This window comes from Manduca sexta, chromosome 18 (assembly GCF_014839805.1).
Source record: "Manduca sexta isolate Smith_Timp_Sample1 chromosome 18, JHU_Msex_v1.0, whole genome shotgun sequence".
NCBI classification, from domain to species: domain Eukaryota; kingdom Metazoa; phylum Arthropoda; class Insecta; order Lepidoptera; family Sphingidae; genus Manduca; species Manduca sexta.
Window position 1 is genome coordinate 5,032,740 of NC_051132.1, and position 20,135 is coordinate 5,052,874.

A 20,135-nucleotide genomic window follows, 5' to 3' on the forward strand; every position below is an offset into this window, starting at 1 on the left:
CCCTAGCTTTTTGTGTCTAAATGATCGTCAATAATGTAAGTGTAAATAAAATAATTAATTTTATAACACTATACTGAAATATTTGGCTTCATTATATGTTGCTAAATAAAGTTCCGCAACAAAGTTCAGCCTACTCAGCTGCATAAAGAAAGAAATACATTGCTTGCCAATTCTTGGTCTAAGGTACTCTATAATTTTAAATGATTTACTTCTACAATAGCAGTGTTAGCCGATTTGAATGCATTAGAACACTACAGATCTATACTAAACCTATTAAACCTATTATGAAATGAAAAAAAAAAATAGATTTGCAAAAATATACAGATTCAAATGTACAATTTTTGTAGAGATTCGGTTATCTTAGTAGAGCAATAATAAGAAGTGACAAAGCTAGCAGTTCTCCTATCAGTCCATGTCTATAGGCGTGTGATAAAAAGTCCGGATCGGGCGCGACGTAGTACGAGGCTTTGGGAGCGTCGCAGGAGACGAGAGATGCGGCACGAATGAGAGCCTCTCCGGCAATGATCTCGGCTGAACGTTGGTGATGGGGCAACGGCTTCAGACGTACAGCCACGTCGCTGAAGATTAAATCCGAGTATGGGGATGGAGAGTGGAACATGCTGAAGCTGAAATTGTAATAATTTATTGAAGCTTGTATCACTGAAATTTGTAGTTTATTATAGTAAAACTGAGTAAGGGTATAGGAAACGCATAGACGTGTTGTGCTGCACTGGCGTTTGGTTGCGCGACGCGTCACGCGAGTGAGTGAGACAGCCTTATATAGGTTCACACCAGTTATCAGCTATCCACACGCGTATGACGTCCCAAAAACAAAACTGTTACGTGAGCCGCAGTCAACGTGTTAAGTACCACCAACTGGCTATATATTTATGTAGCAACACCACTCATAATTATAAATAATAAAACTACGTACGCCCTTAATGCAATCATCAACCTAATTAGTTCGACAGCGGAGTAAGTCAATGCTAATATTTATTAGCATACTTTGTTATTTATTTTCTCATGAAGGAATTAACATTAATAAAATAATATATTTACCTGAATTCGTCTGAAGTGACAGCACCATAGAACTGTTGAGCGTACACCATAAGATTCGAGTAGACATCAAGTTCAGTATGGTTGGCCCTGCCCATCAACACCGATCCAGGCACCTTGCCCAGGTTGCAATGTTTGTACTCGTGCATTTTAGCTCGAGTACCTGAAATATAATAAAGTTAGATCTGATTACGCACTGTTAAAAATACATGCCACGAAATCTGTAGCTATATTCACGTTAAAAAAAACTGGGAACTTGATCAACTACATAGTAATATTACGTAAAGTCAAATGCAATTGAATAATAAAAACAACTATCTTCGATCGGACTGACGATAGGATTAGACAGCTATTATGTTTTTTTTGTATAGGATAAAGGGTGATAAGGTGTTGAGTACTATTAGTTTAATTCTAGTACAAAAAAAAAAGAAGATTATACATGGAATTATTAAGTACGAGCGACATACCGTCAGGACAGAGCAGTTGCAAGTCGTCAGGCAGCAGGTCCCTCGCCCACCACTCGCGGCGTCTTCCTCCAGACACCTCGGCGGGCGCGGTGTGGCGCACGAACGCCACGTCGCCACCGCCTTCTACCATGCACCGCATCGCGCCCACGTGACCGTAGAAATCTTCGCTCGCGTCTCGTCGACAACGCCTGTGTGGGTAATAGATGTTTTACAATTGATAATAATTATATATTTTTTTATTCAAATCATAATGGTAAACAAGTATAGGCGTACGGTATTTCTCTAGGAGGACAACTGGAGGAATTAAATGAAAGGCCTGTATAAGGGTTGGGCCCTGTAAGCCCAAGGCTTTTCTGGGCCCTAAGACCGTCTAGCTGGAGGCTACCGAACCTCCAATGATAGCGGTAGGGCCCACCAACTCATCATGGGGCTGCCGTGGTTGCTAAGCCGGGGGATCGCCTATACACCGTTAGCGGGGTACCCCCGGTGATAACCACGGCAGTTCCGCCAAAAAAAAAAAACACAGCAGATGAATATAGTTGACCCTAATTAGTGAAATAAAAATAGACCTGAACGAAGCTCCGTGGCAGAGATGGCAGAGGTTGTCGTGCGGCTCGGTGCCCGCCGCCACGTACTCGGAGCTGAGCGCGCCGGGCGCGCACGCCTTGGTGAAGTACTGCGCCGCCGCCGCCGCGCCGTCGCACCCGTACGGCCTGCGCACACACCTCGTCTCACATACTACATCTACAGTCTATACTTCACACCGATGAAGGATTGGGGCTAACATATTGTTACGCGCCGCTATCCTAGCGGATGACATCGGGCGTTTCCGGAAGTATTCGGCTGCGCGCGCAGGCTGGCAGAAGAGAAGATATGTCACGCGGCGACTATTCTATTATTCTCTCTGGTTGCACGTAGTCAAAAATGTCTAAAATTGTATTCTGTAATTATTTTTGTTAATATAATGTTTAATACCGTAAAAAGAGCGTTTAATAATATTTTAAAATAAATACTTGCAAGCAATAAAAGCAATTACGCTGTATACACAAGTCCAATAAATGTAGTAACTTGCCTAATCCACCCGTTAGACAAGAGGTACGCGAGCGGGTACACCCATCCCGCAGCCATGCCCAGCCCGGTGTGACACGTGTTTTTCTTCTTCAAATATGTGATGTCGGTGTCGGGGTCTTGTTCTTTTGCCACAGCCACGGCGTAGTACCAATTGTCTCCACTCGTATACACCTGAATAAATTATATCACTTATGCTACAGAAAAAAGTAAAAAGTATATTTTAGAGAAATTGCTACAAGATGTAAAATACGATACTCTTAAAATGAAACTATTTATAATTCTTAGTTTATAACGCCAATATGTATTTTAGACTGTATACTTCATACATTTACGAAACAACAATCGATATTATGTAAATTATCAAAACAGTGCCTTACGTATATCACGCTAAATTAGTGCTGATTCAAGGCATAGATTTCATATAAGTTCCGAAAAAGCAAAACAACAATATCGAAATGAATTTTATACAATAATGGCATCAGTAATTTATGGTTATTGGTTACCTCTTGCATGAACGGCACGAGTCGGTGATGATGCGCGGCGTGCAGCATGTCCGCGGCGTCGAGCGGCAAGAAGTCCGCCACGCCGTCCGCCACCGCGCGTGCGCAGTGCCGCGCGCTGTACCCGCGCCAGCACACCAGCGCCGGCGACAGGAACGCCGCCTTCAACGCCACCTACAGCGGAACGGGAACATTACAGTTTATATACAAATAACATACTTAGTAATAAAAAATACAAAAAAAAAAAACGATAACCGTAACTCGTAATTGACGGTGGTGGGATACTTATATCTAACTCAATATCGACCACGGTACATAAGGTACAAAACCTGCCATAGTAGCCCACGAAGTGTGTCGTATTCAGGGATCAGCATGTGTATATCCGGTTTCTATCAGGGCTGCATAATTATGCCCACTGGCGGAGAGACAATCATATGTCGTCAATTAATGCTCTATTTGGACTCATTATTATAATATTTCCGACGAAGGGCTGCTACAGACTCGGAAATGATGCACGACACAACACTCTCGACCGTTATGATAATTAAATAAATAAATAAAATATAAATTCACACCACTGAGTAACCGAATTTAATTAAAAAGTAATATTTGTTCACACTCACCCTCATTTTAACACACTTATCAAGCTCTGCATCACTGGTGACGCACAGCACGGCTCTTGCGACGGGACACACTCGGATGCCCAACACGGCTTTCTCGGCTTGGTCCCCCACGTACGGATTGTTCAAAATATTCTTCGCGGTTTGTTCTTCTTCTTTCAGTATACGGAAGTTTATTGTTGCGTCCTATGAGAGCAGAAAACTTTCAAACACCTTACAATAAAGAGCAAAAAATTTTTTTTCATTATTTCTCCTCGAACCACGAGACATGCTATGCCTCTTTATCATAACATTTTATCAATTAATACCATTTTGCTATTCACTAAGCAATTAAGTTTGAAACATAGACGTGATGTCTTATGCAAAATATATCTATATATATAAAAATGAATTGCTGTTCGTTAGTCTCGCTAAAACTCGAGAACGGCTGAACGGATTTATCTTATCTTGGTCTTGAATTATTCGTGGAGGTCTAGGGAAGGTTTAAAAGGTGAGAAAAATTCGAATAATTGCCGGGAAAATCCTCAAAACAGCATTTTTCTATTTCCCATACAAACGTTTTCTAACTAATACGTAGAGTCAATTTGAGCTTTATTGCTATTGTATAAAGTTCACTGTTGTCTAAGCAATGTAGGTGTGTTCCTAACATCAAAGCAGTGTGCGTTGGAGCACAGAATATAATAATGTAATGTCGCGTTCTGAAACTCAACAAAAGTGACATCGCGGACCCGACTAAATTGAACAGTCACAAAATTTAATATATCATTAGTTATTTGGTTGGCTTCACGATATTATTTCTTTTGTCTTACTTTAAAATGCATGTTTTCGTTATGGACAATTTTTGAGCTACTTTTGCATATCTATACTTATAATAAATCTGTAGAGAGGTCAATTCTGTACATGAAATATATTTCCAAAATAACTGGGGGTGATTAGGGATCGACACTGATGCCAAAAATGCAATTAGTAAAATTTTTGTCTGTCTGTCTGTATAACCGTTATAGAAACAAAAACTACTCGACGGATTTTAACTTAACTTGGTACAATTATTTTTCATACTCCTGAGCTGGTTATAGTATACTTTTCATCACGCTACAATTAATAGGAGCATAGCAGTGATGGAAAATGTTGGGAAAACGGGAGAAGTTACTCCATTTTTAAGCTTCCGTCAATTCGTGTGCAACCTTAATGGTTAAAAGTTCCTTCGATTTCACCAGGATCCCATCATCAGACCCTGACCGGACAATCGGACCACCTGCATACCACCATAAATTAAAAAAACATCCCGACAAATTGAGCACCTTCTCCATTTTTGAAACCCGAAATCCACGCGGGCGAAGCTGCGGGCGGAAGCTAGTTAGAAATAAAAAAAACATAATACCTGCAGTAACAGATCAGTAGTGTCGTTTGATGTGAATAGTTTGAAAGGCAATTCTATGGGACGACCAGATGAGTCAAATCGAGCTTGAAAGGGTGCTTGCGTGCTTACTCTGGAATAGAAAAATAGACATTTTTTTTTCTCTTGAATAGTATACTATATAATACCTAGTGTTAACAATACGTCGTATATTCGTAGCCGTGAAGATTTGAATGGTCATTGGCTTAAATACCACGTCATATACATAGATGTCAACAGTCAGAAATATTGAGGCCCTCCCCCGAGCAAACGGCCTTGAGCTTTAGTTCTATATATTTATGGCGAGCGAGTTACGTACGGGAATATGCAAAGATATACGAATAATTTCTTTAAAATCAATTTTAGGTGTTTTGAGCAATTTATCTTCGAAAATGTTCCTTATTAAACTGTCTATTGCATGGTATTGGTTTCAAATGAAAATGATGTATACTTTAAGAGGGAATGTACGGAATCAACAATTTTAGCGGTATTTTCATTAGGAAATTAATTAAATAATATCCACATTATACCAGTTCGGGGACATCTTATTTCCCACGAACAGAGAATGTTCGCAAAACGGCCACGCACAGGGGCGGTCCCGCGCAGTTATCTCAGTACAACAAGGTACCCAGGAGCCGTCTCGTCTGGGCCACTAAGGCCATCCCGGGTTTTGGTTGGTATGCCGGCGTAACAGGCATATAGGATACGGACTCAGCCCAATAATCATTCGGATGAAGGTATACGCCCGAACGTCCACATTGGGCAGTAAGGCCAGTGAAACAAACATAATCCACTCACCTCCCAGTTGTGGTAGCGATAATGTTTTTCACCGCAAAAAAAAAGTAGGCACAATGTACCAGTGTTAGTTATATGAATAAGTTTATACGGGAAGCCATAACATTAAAGTAGAAGATAGTAACTTTATTCTGCTAAGTCTTACCCTTCGTCATTTTCCTCATATCTATCAGGGTCATATCTATTCCTGTTGTACGCATCAAAGGGGTAGCGTGGTTGCGCCGTCGACGACGAAAACTGGTCATGGGTTTGATACCCATTCGTACCGTTATACTTTTTGTTTGAAGGATTTGGTTCACCATAAAGCTGCACTAATTTTTGTATGAGGTTTTGGAATCTGAAAAAGATTATTTACAAAAAGTTTTTTTAACTATTCCATTAAATAAGGAAAATAGATATTAGCATTTTATTATACAAAAGGCGTATAATTATTTTCTAATTGGTAGTTTTATCTCTAATTTCAGTGCAAAAATATTATTTACTTTCTCCTCTGTTCTATAGAAGCGGCACTGCTGGTGACTATTGCGTCGGCGGGCACTTTGCCCCAATGGCAATTCTCCCACTGCGTCACTGGTCTGCGTGATCCATCACGACATATCAACTCGAATTGGTCTTCCGACACGCCACCTGATAGTATAATTAATAATAAATATGGAATAAAGAGAAAGAATATAGAATTTAATTTACCAAAGGCTTACAGTTAGACCATAGAAATTGAAAATTATAAAAGCGATTCCTCCTTAATTACCACAACAACCACAAGGTAGTAACCTATTTTTTAAAATATTTGCTACACATTTTCAAATTTTTACTATACATTTACTCATGACACATGTAGATCTACAATATTTCCTATAGAATTGACATGTATTTTCATGTCACTATTAACACAATTTCCACTAACCAAGTATCTTATGTGAGAGTAGAGCGTGTTGTATAGTTGTGTCTCGTACAAATGCTATGTCACCGGTGCCGTTGGCCACTAAACACCTCAATGCTCCTTCATATCCTGCATATGGATCAGCTAGTGTACATCGGACACCTCTACCCCCAGCACAGAGTTTGCAGAGTCTAGAAAAGGCATTGAGAATAGTATATATACAGCAATATTTAAATAATGGTAGGCATGCATAAATTTCTATGATTACAGTCCGATTGAGTTTTTTATATTTTCATTGCTAAGGAACCAATCTTGACTTAATGGTATGAATGGTGTAGTCCAAATACATCTCATGTAGAGAAATGTTTCCATTCCTTGACCATTCTTCAGAATTATGACATCCTGATATACGTTAAAATATTGAAAGAATACAAATTTAGAAATTAGAATGCCCTGTCTGTTTATGAGATTTCCAAAATACTTAATATTTCTTTTTATTGATAATTTACTTTGCAAACTTATGAAGCATAAAACTTAGAACACTCACTGATCAGAATTATCACCGATAGGATTGTAGATGTCTTTCAATGAGTTTGGTGCACATGACTCGCCGAAAAATTCAACGGCAGATTTAACATGATTGTTGCAATCTTTGATTTTAAGTCCGCCATCTTGCATTAGCTGTAAATGAAACAAGAATTGAGTAAAAAAGAAAATACTTAGAAGTATGAGAGATATTTTATGAAAAATATTTATTTATTTTACAGAATGCAACTATTGGTGGAGTAGATTATCAATTGTTGATATATTTCTGATTAATCTTATACTTTATACGTACCACATGAATTGGCATCACCCAGCCGGCCAGAGATCCTACTCCAGGAAAGCAGGCCCTTGCCCCTCGTAGCGCATGAAGTCCCACACCAGGCTGTACCGCTGGCAGCCCACCTTTCTTCACCACTGCCACTGAATACTGGTATGGTTCACCACGGCCATAGAGCTAGGCAATAAAAATGAATATTTTGACTGTTAAAGTGGCACAGTTATAGTATGAATACAGTGCTGAGGTGCCGGGTACCATTTCCAGATTGGGAAAACTGCTATTGGTTTTTAATACTCAGTATCTGCCTAGAGTCCGAAATTTGAGCTGTATGCAGAGATAGGTTCTGCCTTAAATTGCACCATGGGACAGAATATACATAGCGAAAATGGAGCCCTAGTTGCACCTTTGCCTACCCATTAATGGATAAAAAGTAAGTGTGTATATTTTTAATGTTACATGTAAGATAGTTAGAAGATGCAAACTGGTTCATGTTACACAGATCTTTTATATTAATATATCATAAAATGGTTGCCAATAATTCTGAACTTCTTTTACTTCATACACAACATTTCGAGCAATTATGTACAATAAAATAAATGTAAATTATTTATTTATTTATTTTTTTACACTTTATTGTACACCATGGATAAAAATAATGTAAGAAGAAAAGAGAAAAAAAGTACAAATGGTGGTCTTATCGCACAAGGCAATCTCTTACAGACAACCATGGGATGGATATAAGAGAAAACGGAATAATAAGGGGCAGCATAAGGCATCAAATTATATGATCATCTTACTTCTTGCATAATAGGTATTAGGGAATGATATCTGCCAGCTACATACACTTCCCCTGCGTCTAAACCCAGTAAAGATGCCTTGCCCTGATCTACCCAGGACATGCATTCTTCTGTGTCAAAAGCCTGAAATCAAATGATATATTTACAAACATTATTATTATGTTTAGTATGTCTCATAACACTTTAATAAACATCTAAATAGTTTAGACAAGTAAGATTATTTAAAAATATGCTTCATGTATTGTCTCCAGTCAAAATATAATTACTTATATTTATGTTTACTTATAAGGATTTAAATTAATTTAGGAGTCATTTCCAACACCATACAAAAAGTACTTATCATATATTACCAATATCCCTTTAATATTCAGAGCATTAAAATACACATTTTGTTAACTCATATTATATAAGAAGGGTCATAATAATAGATGCAACTCTGTTTTGCAAGTGCAATATCAGCTGCCAAGTCAAAGACATTATCTTAAGATTGTCTTTGTTAAATGAACAGATATCAACATCTCAAACAATATTTGAATCATAGTATTCATAATATAATTTGATGGCTGAGTTTTGCTCTGAAGTGCAATATTAGTTGCAACCCTGCTAAATCAAACATCCTCTTGAGATTGTATCTGTTGAATAAACAGTTATCAACATCTCAAACGATATCTAAGTATCACAGCATATAACAGACTGACAGCTGATTTTTGTTTCTTTAACGGTGTGAATCAGACAGCAGGTGCTTAAACAGCTTATTTTATAACAATCTCATTAAATGATTATTCAAATTGTACTTAAGTGTTTAATAATAATAATAATAATAATAAATTTATTTGTGTTAAAAACAGACAAATGTTACAAAATTCAATTGGTGTACAAATGTTACAGAGTAGTTAATTGCATTACATTTGTCACAATAAGAAAATGATCTGCTGATACCTATGCTAGGAGAACCTGTTTACCTAAGATATTGTTAAAAGATGAGATTGGTTTATTCACACAGTTTTAAGTAACTGATTGAGGAGTTATGTAGGGCTAAACATTGAAAAGGACGAAGTAAGTAAATGTTTATCCCCTGTTGTTTGCCTTAACTTACACCACAGGTTCAAACTTTTTTAATAAATAAAATTGTGTTGACATACCCGTTTACATTGTAACTCTATGTAATCTTTTCCAAACAGTCCTTTGTCCAGCATAGCAGCCTTTACCAACTTCTCACATTTCTCCTGCTCAAGTATGGAGGTGGTACACCAAGTTACCACATCATACCCTTCCTCCAGGACCTTTTTCTTGTTTATACCATTAGCCAGACTATTGCTTACAAAGTTGGCTTGAGAATATCCTGAAAATTTAAGCTCATATATAATACAAGTTAGAATTCTTGCTAGGCATTTGAATTATTTGGTTTAGTATATCGGTAACAGTTGTATATTAAGAAATATTTTATGCTTCTGTGTTTCATATATCTTAATTTTTTTTTTAGTTTCGATAACCATACTATACTGAAACATGAATGGAATTTTGACAAAGTTCAGTACATATTGTATCTAAATACATGGGACCGACAACGTCATAAGTAATGCTACAGGGGTAAGAAGGCTAAGGATGATCTACACATTGTAAATAACGTTTGAGAATCAAGGGTAAATGCTAAGTGATGATTCTGCAACGTTTTAATCATAGGTTATTACTTATTGCTGCGAATTAATAGAGAGATACTTTGTTTGTTTTACAATACCATAATTCTTATTAATAAGTAACAAAGTGTATCATGATATTTTTACTTGAATTTTATATCGTTTAGTAAACAACACTTACCGACAACAATAAATAGTGATATCACTATACTTATTATACCCATTGTACACAGGTATTTTTTATATGTTTAAGTTAAATTATCGTATTTTTTTAACCATTTAAACCAAGATCGGACACACCCCAGACAAAACGAATAGTTTTATATGCGAACGGCTAAATGAAATGTCAGTGAGCAAAACAAATATCCACAGATTACCACACATTATTTTTTTTTTATTCGTCCTAAGAGGACAGGGTATAGTCTGTCTACCATACTGCCTAGTCTTACGTATGTCAAATTACTACACATTGCTTTAGGCAAGTCCAGCCAAAGATAACAGTTAAGTTTAAACCACAGAATGAAAATATTTAAAGGGTCAAGCATGTTGTCATAGTTTGTATACACAAACGTAAATGAACGGGCTCAAAAGAATCATTTTGATTAATCTTAGTAGGTACCTCTTAAAATCACCATAAACATTTTAAACAAGCAAACAGGAATTTTCGTTTTAATGGAATTATAATATATCAAAATAGGTACCACTGACGGATCCGGATATATTAAATTATCAGTTATCTGTGCTTTTGGAGAATACAGAGTAAAATATGCTTTCATTCCTTTCACAAAATATTTTGACATTACATAGTTATCGCGGATCTTAATTTTCTGGAAAATTTAATTTGTTTACTGAGAGTCTAATTTTTTGTAAGTAAGTATAATATCCATTTAAGGTTTGAATCCTTTGAAATCAGTAACATTAGTTGTTTCAGTTTGAATCACCACTTATATAAATATTGATTGTGTATTTTGGTTTTAGGTTGTAATTTTGTATTCATAACAAATCGTCTTGCGTCGCACGTGTGTATTAGAAGAAATGGTTGTTTTCACATGTGGTTATTGCGGTGAGTCTGTGCAGAAGCCAAAAGTAGAAAAGCACTATATGACAAAATGTAGGAATATGAGCCCGAACTTGTCATGCATGGATTGCTTCAAAGACTTTTTGTAAGTACGCATTAGCATCATAGACATTATTATTTTTATAGTGTAAACATAATATGAATTAACAGGGGTTTATGTGAGGCAGGCAACCGGTTGTAAAATGAGCTGAGTAGTTACTGCAAATATGTGAAAACTTTAAAGTGCGTTGCGTCACCCGCACATTAAGAAGGGATAAGGGTTAATGGAGGAGATAAATACAAATACCGCGTCATACAATAATTTCATTGAATTTATTGCACATGCAAATTTACATTAAGTAATTGTTTTATTTACAATAATTGTTGATCTAATTATAATGAATTACTTTAGGAGTTCTTGAAAAATTTCGTTCTGTCAATGTATATTTCTAGTAGGCACCTACCTGCTTTAACAAAATTGATGATACTTTGACTTGTTGTATTAGTAGAATTATGTGAAAAAAAAATTTCATACTTGGACACATTTGGCTGCACACAAAAAGTTTCTAATGTATTTTTTTCTGATTATTACAGAGGCCAAGACTATGTAGCACATAATAAATGCATTACAGAGGAAGAACGCTATTCAGGTAAAGGTTTTACTCCAAAAGAGAAAAAAGGAGAGAAAAAACAGAGTGTATGGGTTGACATGTTACAATCTGTTCTTGATGAGCAGAAAAATATGCCAAAAAATGTTCAAAGAATCATTGAATCCATAAGCAAGCACCAGAACACTCCAAGAAAGAAGCCAAAGTTCATTAACTTTGTTAAAAATGTGTGCGGTAATAAGACAAACCCTAAAGACATTGATCAAGCCTGGGATATGATTTCTGTCAAACTTGCAGATCTTGCTAAAGCCACTCAAAATAATAATAAAAAACAAAATATTACCACCAATGGTACTGACATTCAAGAAAATGGTGATAAGGATACCCAAGACAACAATAATACTGACACACAAGAAAAAAATACTGACAAATCTGACAATATTTTGAAAGCAAGTAATACAAATGTAACAGTAGAAGCAGAAGATCAAAATGACGAAACTGAACTAAACAATGGCGAGGTTAATAGTGACAAAAAATTATCCAAAAAACAGCGTAAAGAAGAAAAGAAACGCAAGAAGTATGAAGCAGAATTAAAAAGTGCAGTAGCACCACCTGAAGAGCCAGAAGTTGTGGAAGGCAAAAAAGAAAAGAAGAAGAAGAATAGAACAGATTCTGTTAATGGAAATACTGAAGAACACGGGGCTGGTAAGAAGCAGAAAAAGCGTAAACGTCAAGACACAGTTAACAGTGTGAATGGGGCTCCAGAACCAGTTGTTAATGAAGTGGAAAATCAGGAAAATGAAGTGGTTAAGGAGAAAACTAAGAAAAAGAAGTTGAAAATTGATGGTACTGAGGAGGCGGAAGAAAGTATTTGTCTGCATGACCAGAATGTGGCTACCATAGAAGAATCTGGGGAGCAGAATGGTGGGAAATTTAACTGGCATGCTGTTATCATGTCAGTTTTAGAGAAGAAAGGTAACGAGGTGCCATTTAAGAGACTGCAAAAAAAGGTGCTATCAGAGTATACAGAAGCTACAGGTAGAGAGGTTGATGATAGAATAGCTGAAAAATTTATAAAGAAACTGAAAAGTGCCCCAAATGTGAGGGTAGACAAAAACAGAGTTTTGCTTATTGAATGAAAATATGCCATAGAGAATGCATGGACAATTTTAAAAGAATATATTGAGTGTGTTTTATATCTATGCATTTTTATGATTTCATGTGTTATAATAAGCAGTCATAATATTATAATGTTAAAATTTAATCTTTTGTATTATTTTTTCACATTCTTGATAGTGACTCAAGTAAACCGATAATACAGTATCTAAAATGACTTGAACAGAATCAATTAGTGTAATCATATCTACAGGTGAAACAGCTCTGGATCAGGTAAGAAGTTTACAGCATTTTGGTTACATTATACATTCTTAATTCACACAAAATAAAATTATTATTGTCAAGATGAATTATTTCACGCTACAACTTGAGATCTTTGGTTGTAAGCCGGCCATTGACTGTCGACTTTAAGCGCAACTTTAACAATTTCGAAAGACTGTCTTGTTGATGTTGATTGATTGATTGCGCTCTCCTAGTAACCTACTTAGCTTACAGACATTGAGCCTAGGATCTCTCAGTCTACAGCCCAATGTGGTTACTAGACCATGGAGAAGGTAAAACCACAGAGATCCGATTTATTAATGAAGTTTATTCAATACCAACTTGTGTGAAATTAAATTTACGTGTTACCGTACTTGAGCGTTTATTCGTTATACTCCCACAAAAGTATTGCGTCTAGTACTTGTTGTGGCCTTGGCATGAAGGTCTTGGTGAGGTGTATACTTATCGCTTAAGTACAAAACTTGCTGCGCGCTTGTACCGTTGCATCAAACACGTCAATTTCATCAAAGTAAGTATAGCTATCGAAGTGTGCCGATTTTGTTAAGACTTATAAATGAGATCCCAAGGTTGTTTAATAAATTTAAAAAAGCTGCCATGACGACATAAAATACAGTAAACTAGTTAGTTTAATGTCTTTCAATACAGTAATAGAGCGCGCGTTTTATTCATTTATACTTCTATTGATCATAATAACGGAAGCAACATTTATTTGCACGCGCTGAAGGCGCGTGGTTTTAAAAAGCGTATGGTCTCATTTCTGAAACCTTATCTGCAGACTCATAAGTACTTACTGTACGTACACAAAGCTTTGACATATCTAATCTTTTTAAAGAATTCTATCTGTGTTATTATAAACACTATACATATTTAAATGATGGTACATTTACGAGCCCTAACACGTTAGATCTACATCTAACATAAAAAGATGGCTTGAGTCACTGGCAAATTAAAAAAAAAATAAAAAATAAAAATGCTTTATTCATCACGTAGGCGAACATGGTTGCACTTATGATAAGTCAAGGTACATGAGAACATTTAATTATTACTTAATTAGATTAGCTTATATAAATAAAGACAATCTATATTGAAAATAAAATAAATGAAAAATATACTTAGTAAACAAAGAGGCCAGCTCGGGCTGGCAGGGAAGAAGAAATAAAATGATGTATATATGTATTTTTGAATAGGCAATAAGGGAGAAACGCGTCGCGATCCTCACCGGTGAGGACAATAATAGCCCTAACCTAGCTAACCTACCAGCCTTTCACTAACTACCTAAGCGATGACTACCCGAAGAAGAAAGGCAGAAAGAAACTCCGGGCTTTATTTTTTGTCATCAATTGTCCATTCTTTTATAATATATATATATATATATATATATATATATTTTTAATAAGTCTTTTCTATACAAAGTCTGATTAATTATATAAGCTAATACACGCACATCGCCAAAATTTATAAAAACTATGAAACGGTGTACAGCGTGCATACGCCTACATTTACAAACAATATTTTCATTTCATATTTTGTCATAGATCTCGGTGAATATAATTTAGATTATAAATTTTAAGGCTGATGCAACAAAATGATCGGTCGGTCGTCTATTATACATTGATAATTCAATGAGTCAATATAAAATAAAATATGTCACGGACATTTAAAACTGTACACAGTATAATGTAAAAATTGTAGAAAGGTACACATGAGACGTTTATGTAGTTAATTTCTAATATTGGCGTTAACATAGGGTTGGACAGGGTGTGCAGGACTGTTTTTCCAAACCGTCTGATCATCGAGGTAATCCTTTACATTATAATACCCCTTTGACATTAACTCGCGCTTAAGAGCGTTTACGCATCCGCGCGCCGTATATCTCAAAAACAGCACTTTTCGAAGGAGATAATATCCATCAAAACATTATTTTAAAAACATATGAATTAGTAATTATTATAGAAAATTTTGTTGTCTAAAAAGTTAGTAGAGAAAATTTTTAGATTTATTGAGTATTTGTAAATTGTTTAATGATTACTGAACAGATGTTTTCAAATTTGCGCTTCGAACGTCTATTTCGAAGCTCAAAATATCTTAAACCACTAAGGAACATAACAATATGTTATTTTTATCTAACTAAAAAGATCCTGAAGAAAAAAAGTTAGTAGAGAAAAAATATCTTTTTATGTTTAATTCATGAGAAATAAAAATTCAAAGAATTCGAAAATTTCAGAAATGTTGGTCATTTAAATGATTTTTTTTTTATCACTATATCTCACTTAATTGAATATAATATTGGATTACTATAATAGAAGAACATCTCCTTAAAAACATACAATTTAAAAATTCTACAAAATTAGTTCTGTTATTTTTCTATAAATATTTTAAATACCACTATAAAACGCAACGCGCAAATCGTTTCAAATTAGTCCGCCTTGAGGCTTTCTAGAGAGAGGATGTATCGCTCGTCGCTCCGGCGAGACTCCAGTTGGACTTTTGCTGTGCGTAGAAAAAAATAGTCACGTGTATACAGTGATTGCCACATCTTAGTACTTTAGTAAGTAAAATATTTTTTTCTTTAATGATTGACAATAATTTTAGTAGTTACTATAAATTATTATTATATTATTATGTTTCAGACACAATGGGAAGTAAAGCTATTTCTAGGCAAGAAAAGGAAACGTAACAACGCTGAAACTTCGGCTAAAGCAAAAGCTAAAAGATTGATGTACTAATGTTATAACATGCGTCTGTAGTTATGGTTGTTGCTTTTTTTACTCATTAAACACTTGAGCATAGTTACTCGAAGGAAAAAATGGAACCTTAAGCTAAAAACAATTAGCCCATTGAAATGTTACATGAGCTTTTGTATTTTTTAGAGGACCCAATTTTTTTTTTAGAACATGTGTGGGGGGTCAATAGAAGCTTTATCTCAAGTTTGTGAGGTCGCCCCCCTTGTCCCCTGGCCGCCATCATGGAAAAAGGGGTGAAAACACTTTTTTCGCGATATCTCGGAAACTATGCGTCTTACATAAATTTTGTAAAGTCATAATTTGTAGCAAATTGTTTTGCCTACAAATATGTTTATATAACTTTTTGCCCTAAATTAGAAATTAAAGAAGTTATAAGCAAAAATGTGAGAAAATGTTTATAAAAGTTTTCTTTTTTGCTCTATGACTTTTTTTTACATTTTACAAAAAAATTACCTCAAACTAACTTGTAAATAATCTTTTGAGGAAAATTGTTTCCTATAATTTTTTTTTATTTCATTCATTTAAAACGCTGTTACAGCGCTCCAAAGTTTACCGGGTTCGTCCATGCTCATGAGAATCCGGTCGAAACAAAATGTTTAACTTATTTTTTATTTTTTTTATTGTAAATATATTATTAATTTTTTTTTGTTATATTCGTACAACTTTACTTATTTATTCCTAACTCTTTTCTTTGCCATAGAACTTACCAAATTTAACTTATCGGATGTTATGCAGGTAGAAAAGGTTTGAGTTACCATTTCGGGATAAAGGAGAAAAAAAAACATATTTGCAGGCAAAACAATTTGCTACATATTATGGCTTTACAAAATTTTTGTAAGACGTATAGTTTCCGAGATATCGCGAAAAAAGTGTTTTCACCCCTTTTTCCAAGATGGCGACCGGGGGACAAGGGTGGCGACCCCACAAACTTGAGGTTAAGCTTCTATTGACCCCCCACACATGGCCCAAAAATAAAATTGCGTCCTCCAAGAAATGCAATATTCGGTCCTTAAATTGTAACATTTCAATGGACTAAACGCACATTTCAAAACTCGTTTTACGCCCGCGGCGTGCGCGGTTGTATACGGTACCCGCTGTATTGGCGGCCAACTAGTAGAATCGTGCGGGCCACGGTAGCACCAGCGCGCTCTGTGGTTAGTAGGTGGGCGACTGCAGTAGTCGGTAGGGGAGGGGTGGTTACAGAAATCTGACGCCATTTTCCTCCATCGTGATCGTTTCTGATATGTGTCCATGGCGTTCTGGAACTCAACTGACCGTTAACTGTCCATCTTGTAACCGCCCGCCTTGCGATAATCGCTCGCCAAGTTTGCAGGACATAATCGGAACCGCGGTGGTTACAAATCGCACAGATCTCCGGTCGTCATGAGTTTGGAAATAAAACAGCCGTTTCTGAACCACGGCGGGCGCGAGTAAAAACCGCTTCGTGAGTTCTTAGCCTTATAGAATCACTTTGCTGTCCCGTTGTCAAAACGTTTACAACTCGCCAAATACCCAGTGCGCGAGTCCCACTCGCACTTGGCTGATTTTTTTGCATAATGCATAGGTACACTTACTTTCAAATAACAAGGTTTTTGTGTTCACTGATGCGCACTGTTAAGAAAATTCAAGTGACGAGAGACGGAATCCTATATCTTTCTCCTCTTTGAACCTTAGAAATAAGGGATTTGGTAATTTATGTAGCTAGTGAATAAAACTACTAGTAGTAGTTAGTATACCTATCTTCTTAACTATTTGGGCTAGTTTAGGTTTACACGCTCACATCAATTTTACATATAATTTTATCCTGACGTTTAACCCTGTGCAGGTTTCGGCGTCATTATACTTGTATAAATTAAACGCGTCTAGATCCATATGCAGTTTTACTTAAGTATGTAGTGTTTGCGTAAACTTCGATAACAATAATAGTATATTCTATATATATTTTTTTAATTTTTAGGTAATCGTGCCTGATATCACACTCAAAATAAATAAGGTTATTAAAAGTCGCAAAATTATAGATTTTCATTATTTTTTTGGATCAAATTAAAACACTCAATAACCACAACAGAGCAACAGTTTGTAGTATCGAACATTTTCAACTATTGAAAGAGAATGTTTGCTTGCAGTCAACATTTTTAATGAAGTGTAATATGTGCAATATGGAATTTAAGCTATTTAAGCGCTAAGAGACATACTGATAGTATGGACGTATATCGTGGAACTGTGAATGGAGCTATGATGACTGAAGTTGGTAGATCAAATTTAAACGAACAGTTAGCTTCCATAGATTTACCAATATTAACGCAAAATGTTTACATGAAATGTTACGACGAGTTAGCTAAATTATTGAAATTAGCTGCAGAGGACAGGATGCAAGAGGCCGCTAGGGAAGAAACTGATAAAGATGTTGGCTGTGGTGATGTAAAAGACGGTATTTCCATACTTACAGTCAAAGCTGACTGCTGTTGGTCAATAAAAAGTACAGAACCAACTATTTTGCTTCGTCGTGTGTCGCAAATATTATGCAAAACTATTGATATAAAACTTGTAAATTGTTATACATGGATGTACAATCGATCGATTGATGATCGATGTCACTGAGAAGCAATACCTATTAAAAAAAAACGATCCAAAAAAAATATAACCAACTTCCGAAAAAAGAAGTCTTTTATTTCTCACTTTTTAGTTATACACCTAAAAATGACATCTCATTACATACACCTTCTGACTCAAAATATAAATTCCAATATGTAATTTCTAATGACTTAATTTAAACTTTCAATACGCTAAATATTAAAAACTGCAGATCTATGGAGTAATTATGTGGTCCATTATAAACATCGTAGCATAGTAATTTTCCTGATTTATTGTCTGATTACGGAGTTCTGGTGCCTATCTTTCGGCTTCATGATGAGCTCCACTTTACTAAAAGGTACTTTCTAAATGCAAATGCTTAAATTTTTTAAGCATTTGCATTTAAAAGTGAAAATAACAATTTGTAAAATTGCCGTTAAAATTTGTTAAAAATGTTTATTTTTTTATAATTACAAAATGATACATATAAACTATTTCATGATAAATTCTTATATATTTAATAATAGAATTCTTCATTTATCATAAATTCATAAATCATAAGTTACATTCCAATTAGATAATTAAAGTGAAAAGATCAAAATTGGTTGGTCTGACTATAAAGATAGCCGACGCGCTAACTCTATGCACACAGCTACGGAACGGCTCTGTGTGAGTGATTTTTGCGAAGAATTACCTATAGTTGACTTTACGCGCGGCACGTAAACGCTCTTAATATGATACTTAAATTTGTAGCCGGGCAGATTGGTTATTTCAAGAGGAATTTTATTATAGAATTTAATACAATTCGCTAGATAAGATTTATTTGTTTTACAGAGCCTGAAATTTGGAACAACTAGTTTATTCTTATTTCTAGTGTTCAAACAGTGCAAGTCACTGTTTTTCATAAAAGTACCTAGGTTCTTACGGACATACATAATATTTTGAAAGATAAACGTGATAAAAAATCATTAAGAAAATCTTATTCTGCTTGATACATTTGTAATTTAATATATTTTTTTAATACATAATACATTAGTTTAGCAATCTAGCCTTGTACTAACCTAGGTATAACTCATGAGTAAAACTAAAGAAAATTAATGTCTTTTTGTTCGTGTCCCTTCGTATTTACTGCCTCTCCCTTACTTATCTAACGTACTATTTGTCCAGTGTAACAAATTGGTACAATGCTGTGACAAATGATAACTAAAATAAACCATTATAAGGACGAAATTATGAATTGGCAATTCAAAACAAAAATCAAATGAATAAGGGCACTTTGGCAGGGATCGAACGGTTCAACAGCCGCTGACAAAGAGCCATAGAAACTGGCACCATTAAAGCTTGAGCACCATAAATCACTCGCATTCATCAAATACTTGCCATTACTTTCATGTTCTACATTCTATTCCTGGATCGTTATATATAGAAAATAAAATATTTATCTTACTTGGAAATGCCAAATTATGAGTTCAAATGTATTGCAAGTCACTATTGATTTTTGCTTAAGTGAAGTAGTTTGCCAATTACGATTGTTCTTAGTATTATTTTTATATGAAAAAGGGAAAGGGAAAATAAATAGATAAAAGTAAAAATAAATAAAGAAAATAAATAAAAGAAAATATATACCTATTTAAGTATGTAAATAAGGACATAGTAGGAAAGGTTAATACCTCTCCTTAGATACAATTATCTAATGCATAAAGAACTTAAAA

General features: G+C 35.2%; 2 protein-coding genes across 3 annotated transcripts; one reads left to right on the forward strand and one right to left on the reverse strand.

Annotated features, from left to right (window-relative positions):
- Positions 1-7: 7 nt before the first annotated feature.
- On the reverse strand, positions 8-10,432 carry LOC115450692 (melanotransferrin). Its single transcript, XM_037440067.1, has 16 exons — positions 10,224-10,432; positions 9,548-9,747; positions 8,406-8,528; positions 7,624-7,785; positions 7,333-7,466; positions 6,810-6,976; positions 6,388-6,532; positions 6,051-6,242; positions 5,096-5,204; positions 3,718-3,900; positions 3,098-3,268; positions 2,596-2,765; positions 2,093-2,236; positions 1,524-1,711; positions 1,060-1,219; positions 8-626 (listed from the first exon to the last, which is right to left on the reverse strand). The coding sequence occupies exons 1-16, from the start codon at positions 10,264-10,266 to the stop codon at positions 356-358; spliced, it is 2,562 nt and encodes an 853-aa protein (XP_037295964.1). The 5' UTR covers positions 10,267-10,432; the 3' UTR covers positions 8-355.
- A 348-nt stretch (positions 10,433-10,780) lies between these two features.
- Positions 10,781-12,971, forward strand: LOC115450688 (cell growth-regulating nucleolar protein). 2 transcript variants are annotated; one of them, XM_030178759.2, is made up of 3 exons: positions 10,781-10,912; positions 11,021-11,205; positions 11,694-12,971. In XM_030178759.2, exons 2-3 carry the CDS (start codon positions 11,078-11,080, stop codon positions 12,844-12,846), a joined length of 1,281 nt encoding a protein of 426 aa, XP_030034619.2. In that variant the 5' UTR covers positions 10,781-10,912; positions 11,021-11,077; the 3' UTR covers positions 12,847-12,971. The 2 variants fall into 2 exon arrangements, with proteins under 2 accessions (XP_030034619.2, XP_030034620.2); XM_030178760.2 differs by having other exon boundaries at positions 10,804-10,908.
- The last annotated feature ends 7,164 nt before the right edge of the window (positions 12,972-20,135 follow it).

What these genes read in the sequence shown, in the direction of transcription:
- LOC115450692 (XM_037440067.1), bottom strand. Translation starts at nt 10,266, where the DNA reads ATGGGTATAATAAGTATAGTGATATCACTATTTATTGTTGTCG. An exon ending in ACTCTCACATAAGATACTTG is followed by an intron (nt 6,533 to 6,809) that starts GTTAGTGGAAAT and finishes TTATACTATCAG; the next exon opens with GTGGCGTGTCGGAAGACCAA. An exon ending in TGCCACGGAGCTTCGTTCAG is followed by an intron (nt 1,712 to 2,092) that starts GTCTATTTTTAT and finishes TTACCCACACAG; the next exon opens with GCGTTGTCGACGAGACGCGA.
- LOC115450688 (XM_030178759.2), top strand. Translation starts at nt 11,078, where the DNA reads ATGGTTGTTTTCACATGTGGTTATTGCGGTGAGTCTGTGCAGAAGCCA. An exon ending in GATTGCTTCAAAGACTTTTT is followed by an intron (nt 11,206 to 11,693) that starts GTAAGTACGCAT and finishes TGATTATTACAG; the next exon opens with AGGCCAAGACTATGTAGCAC.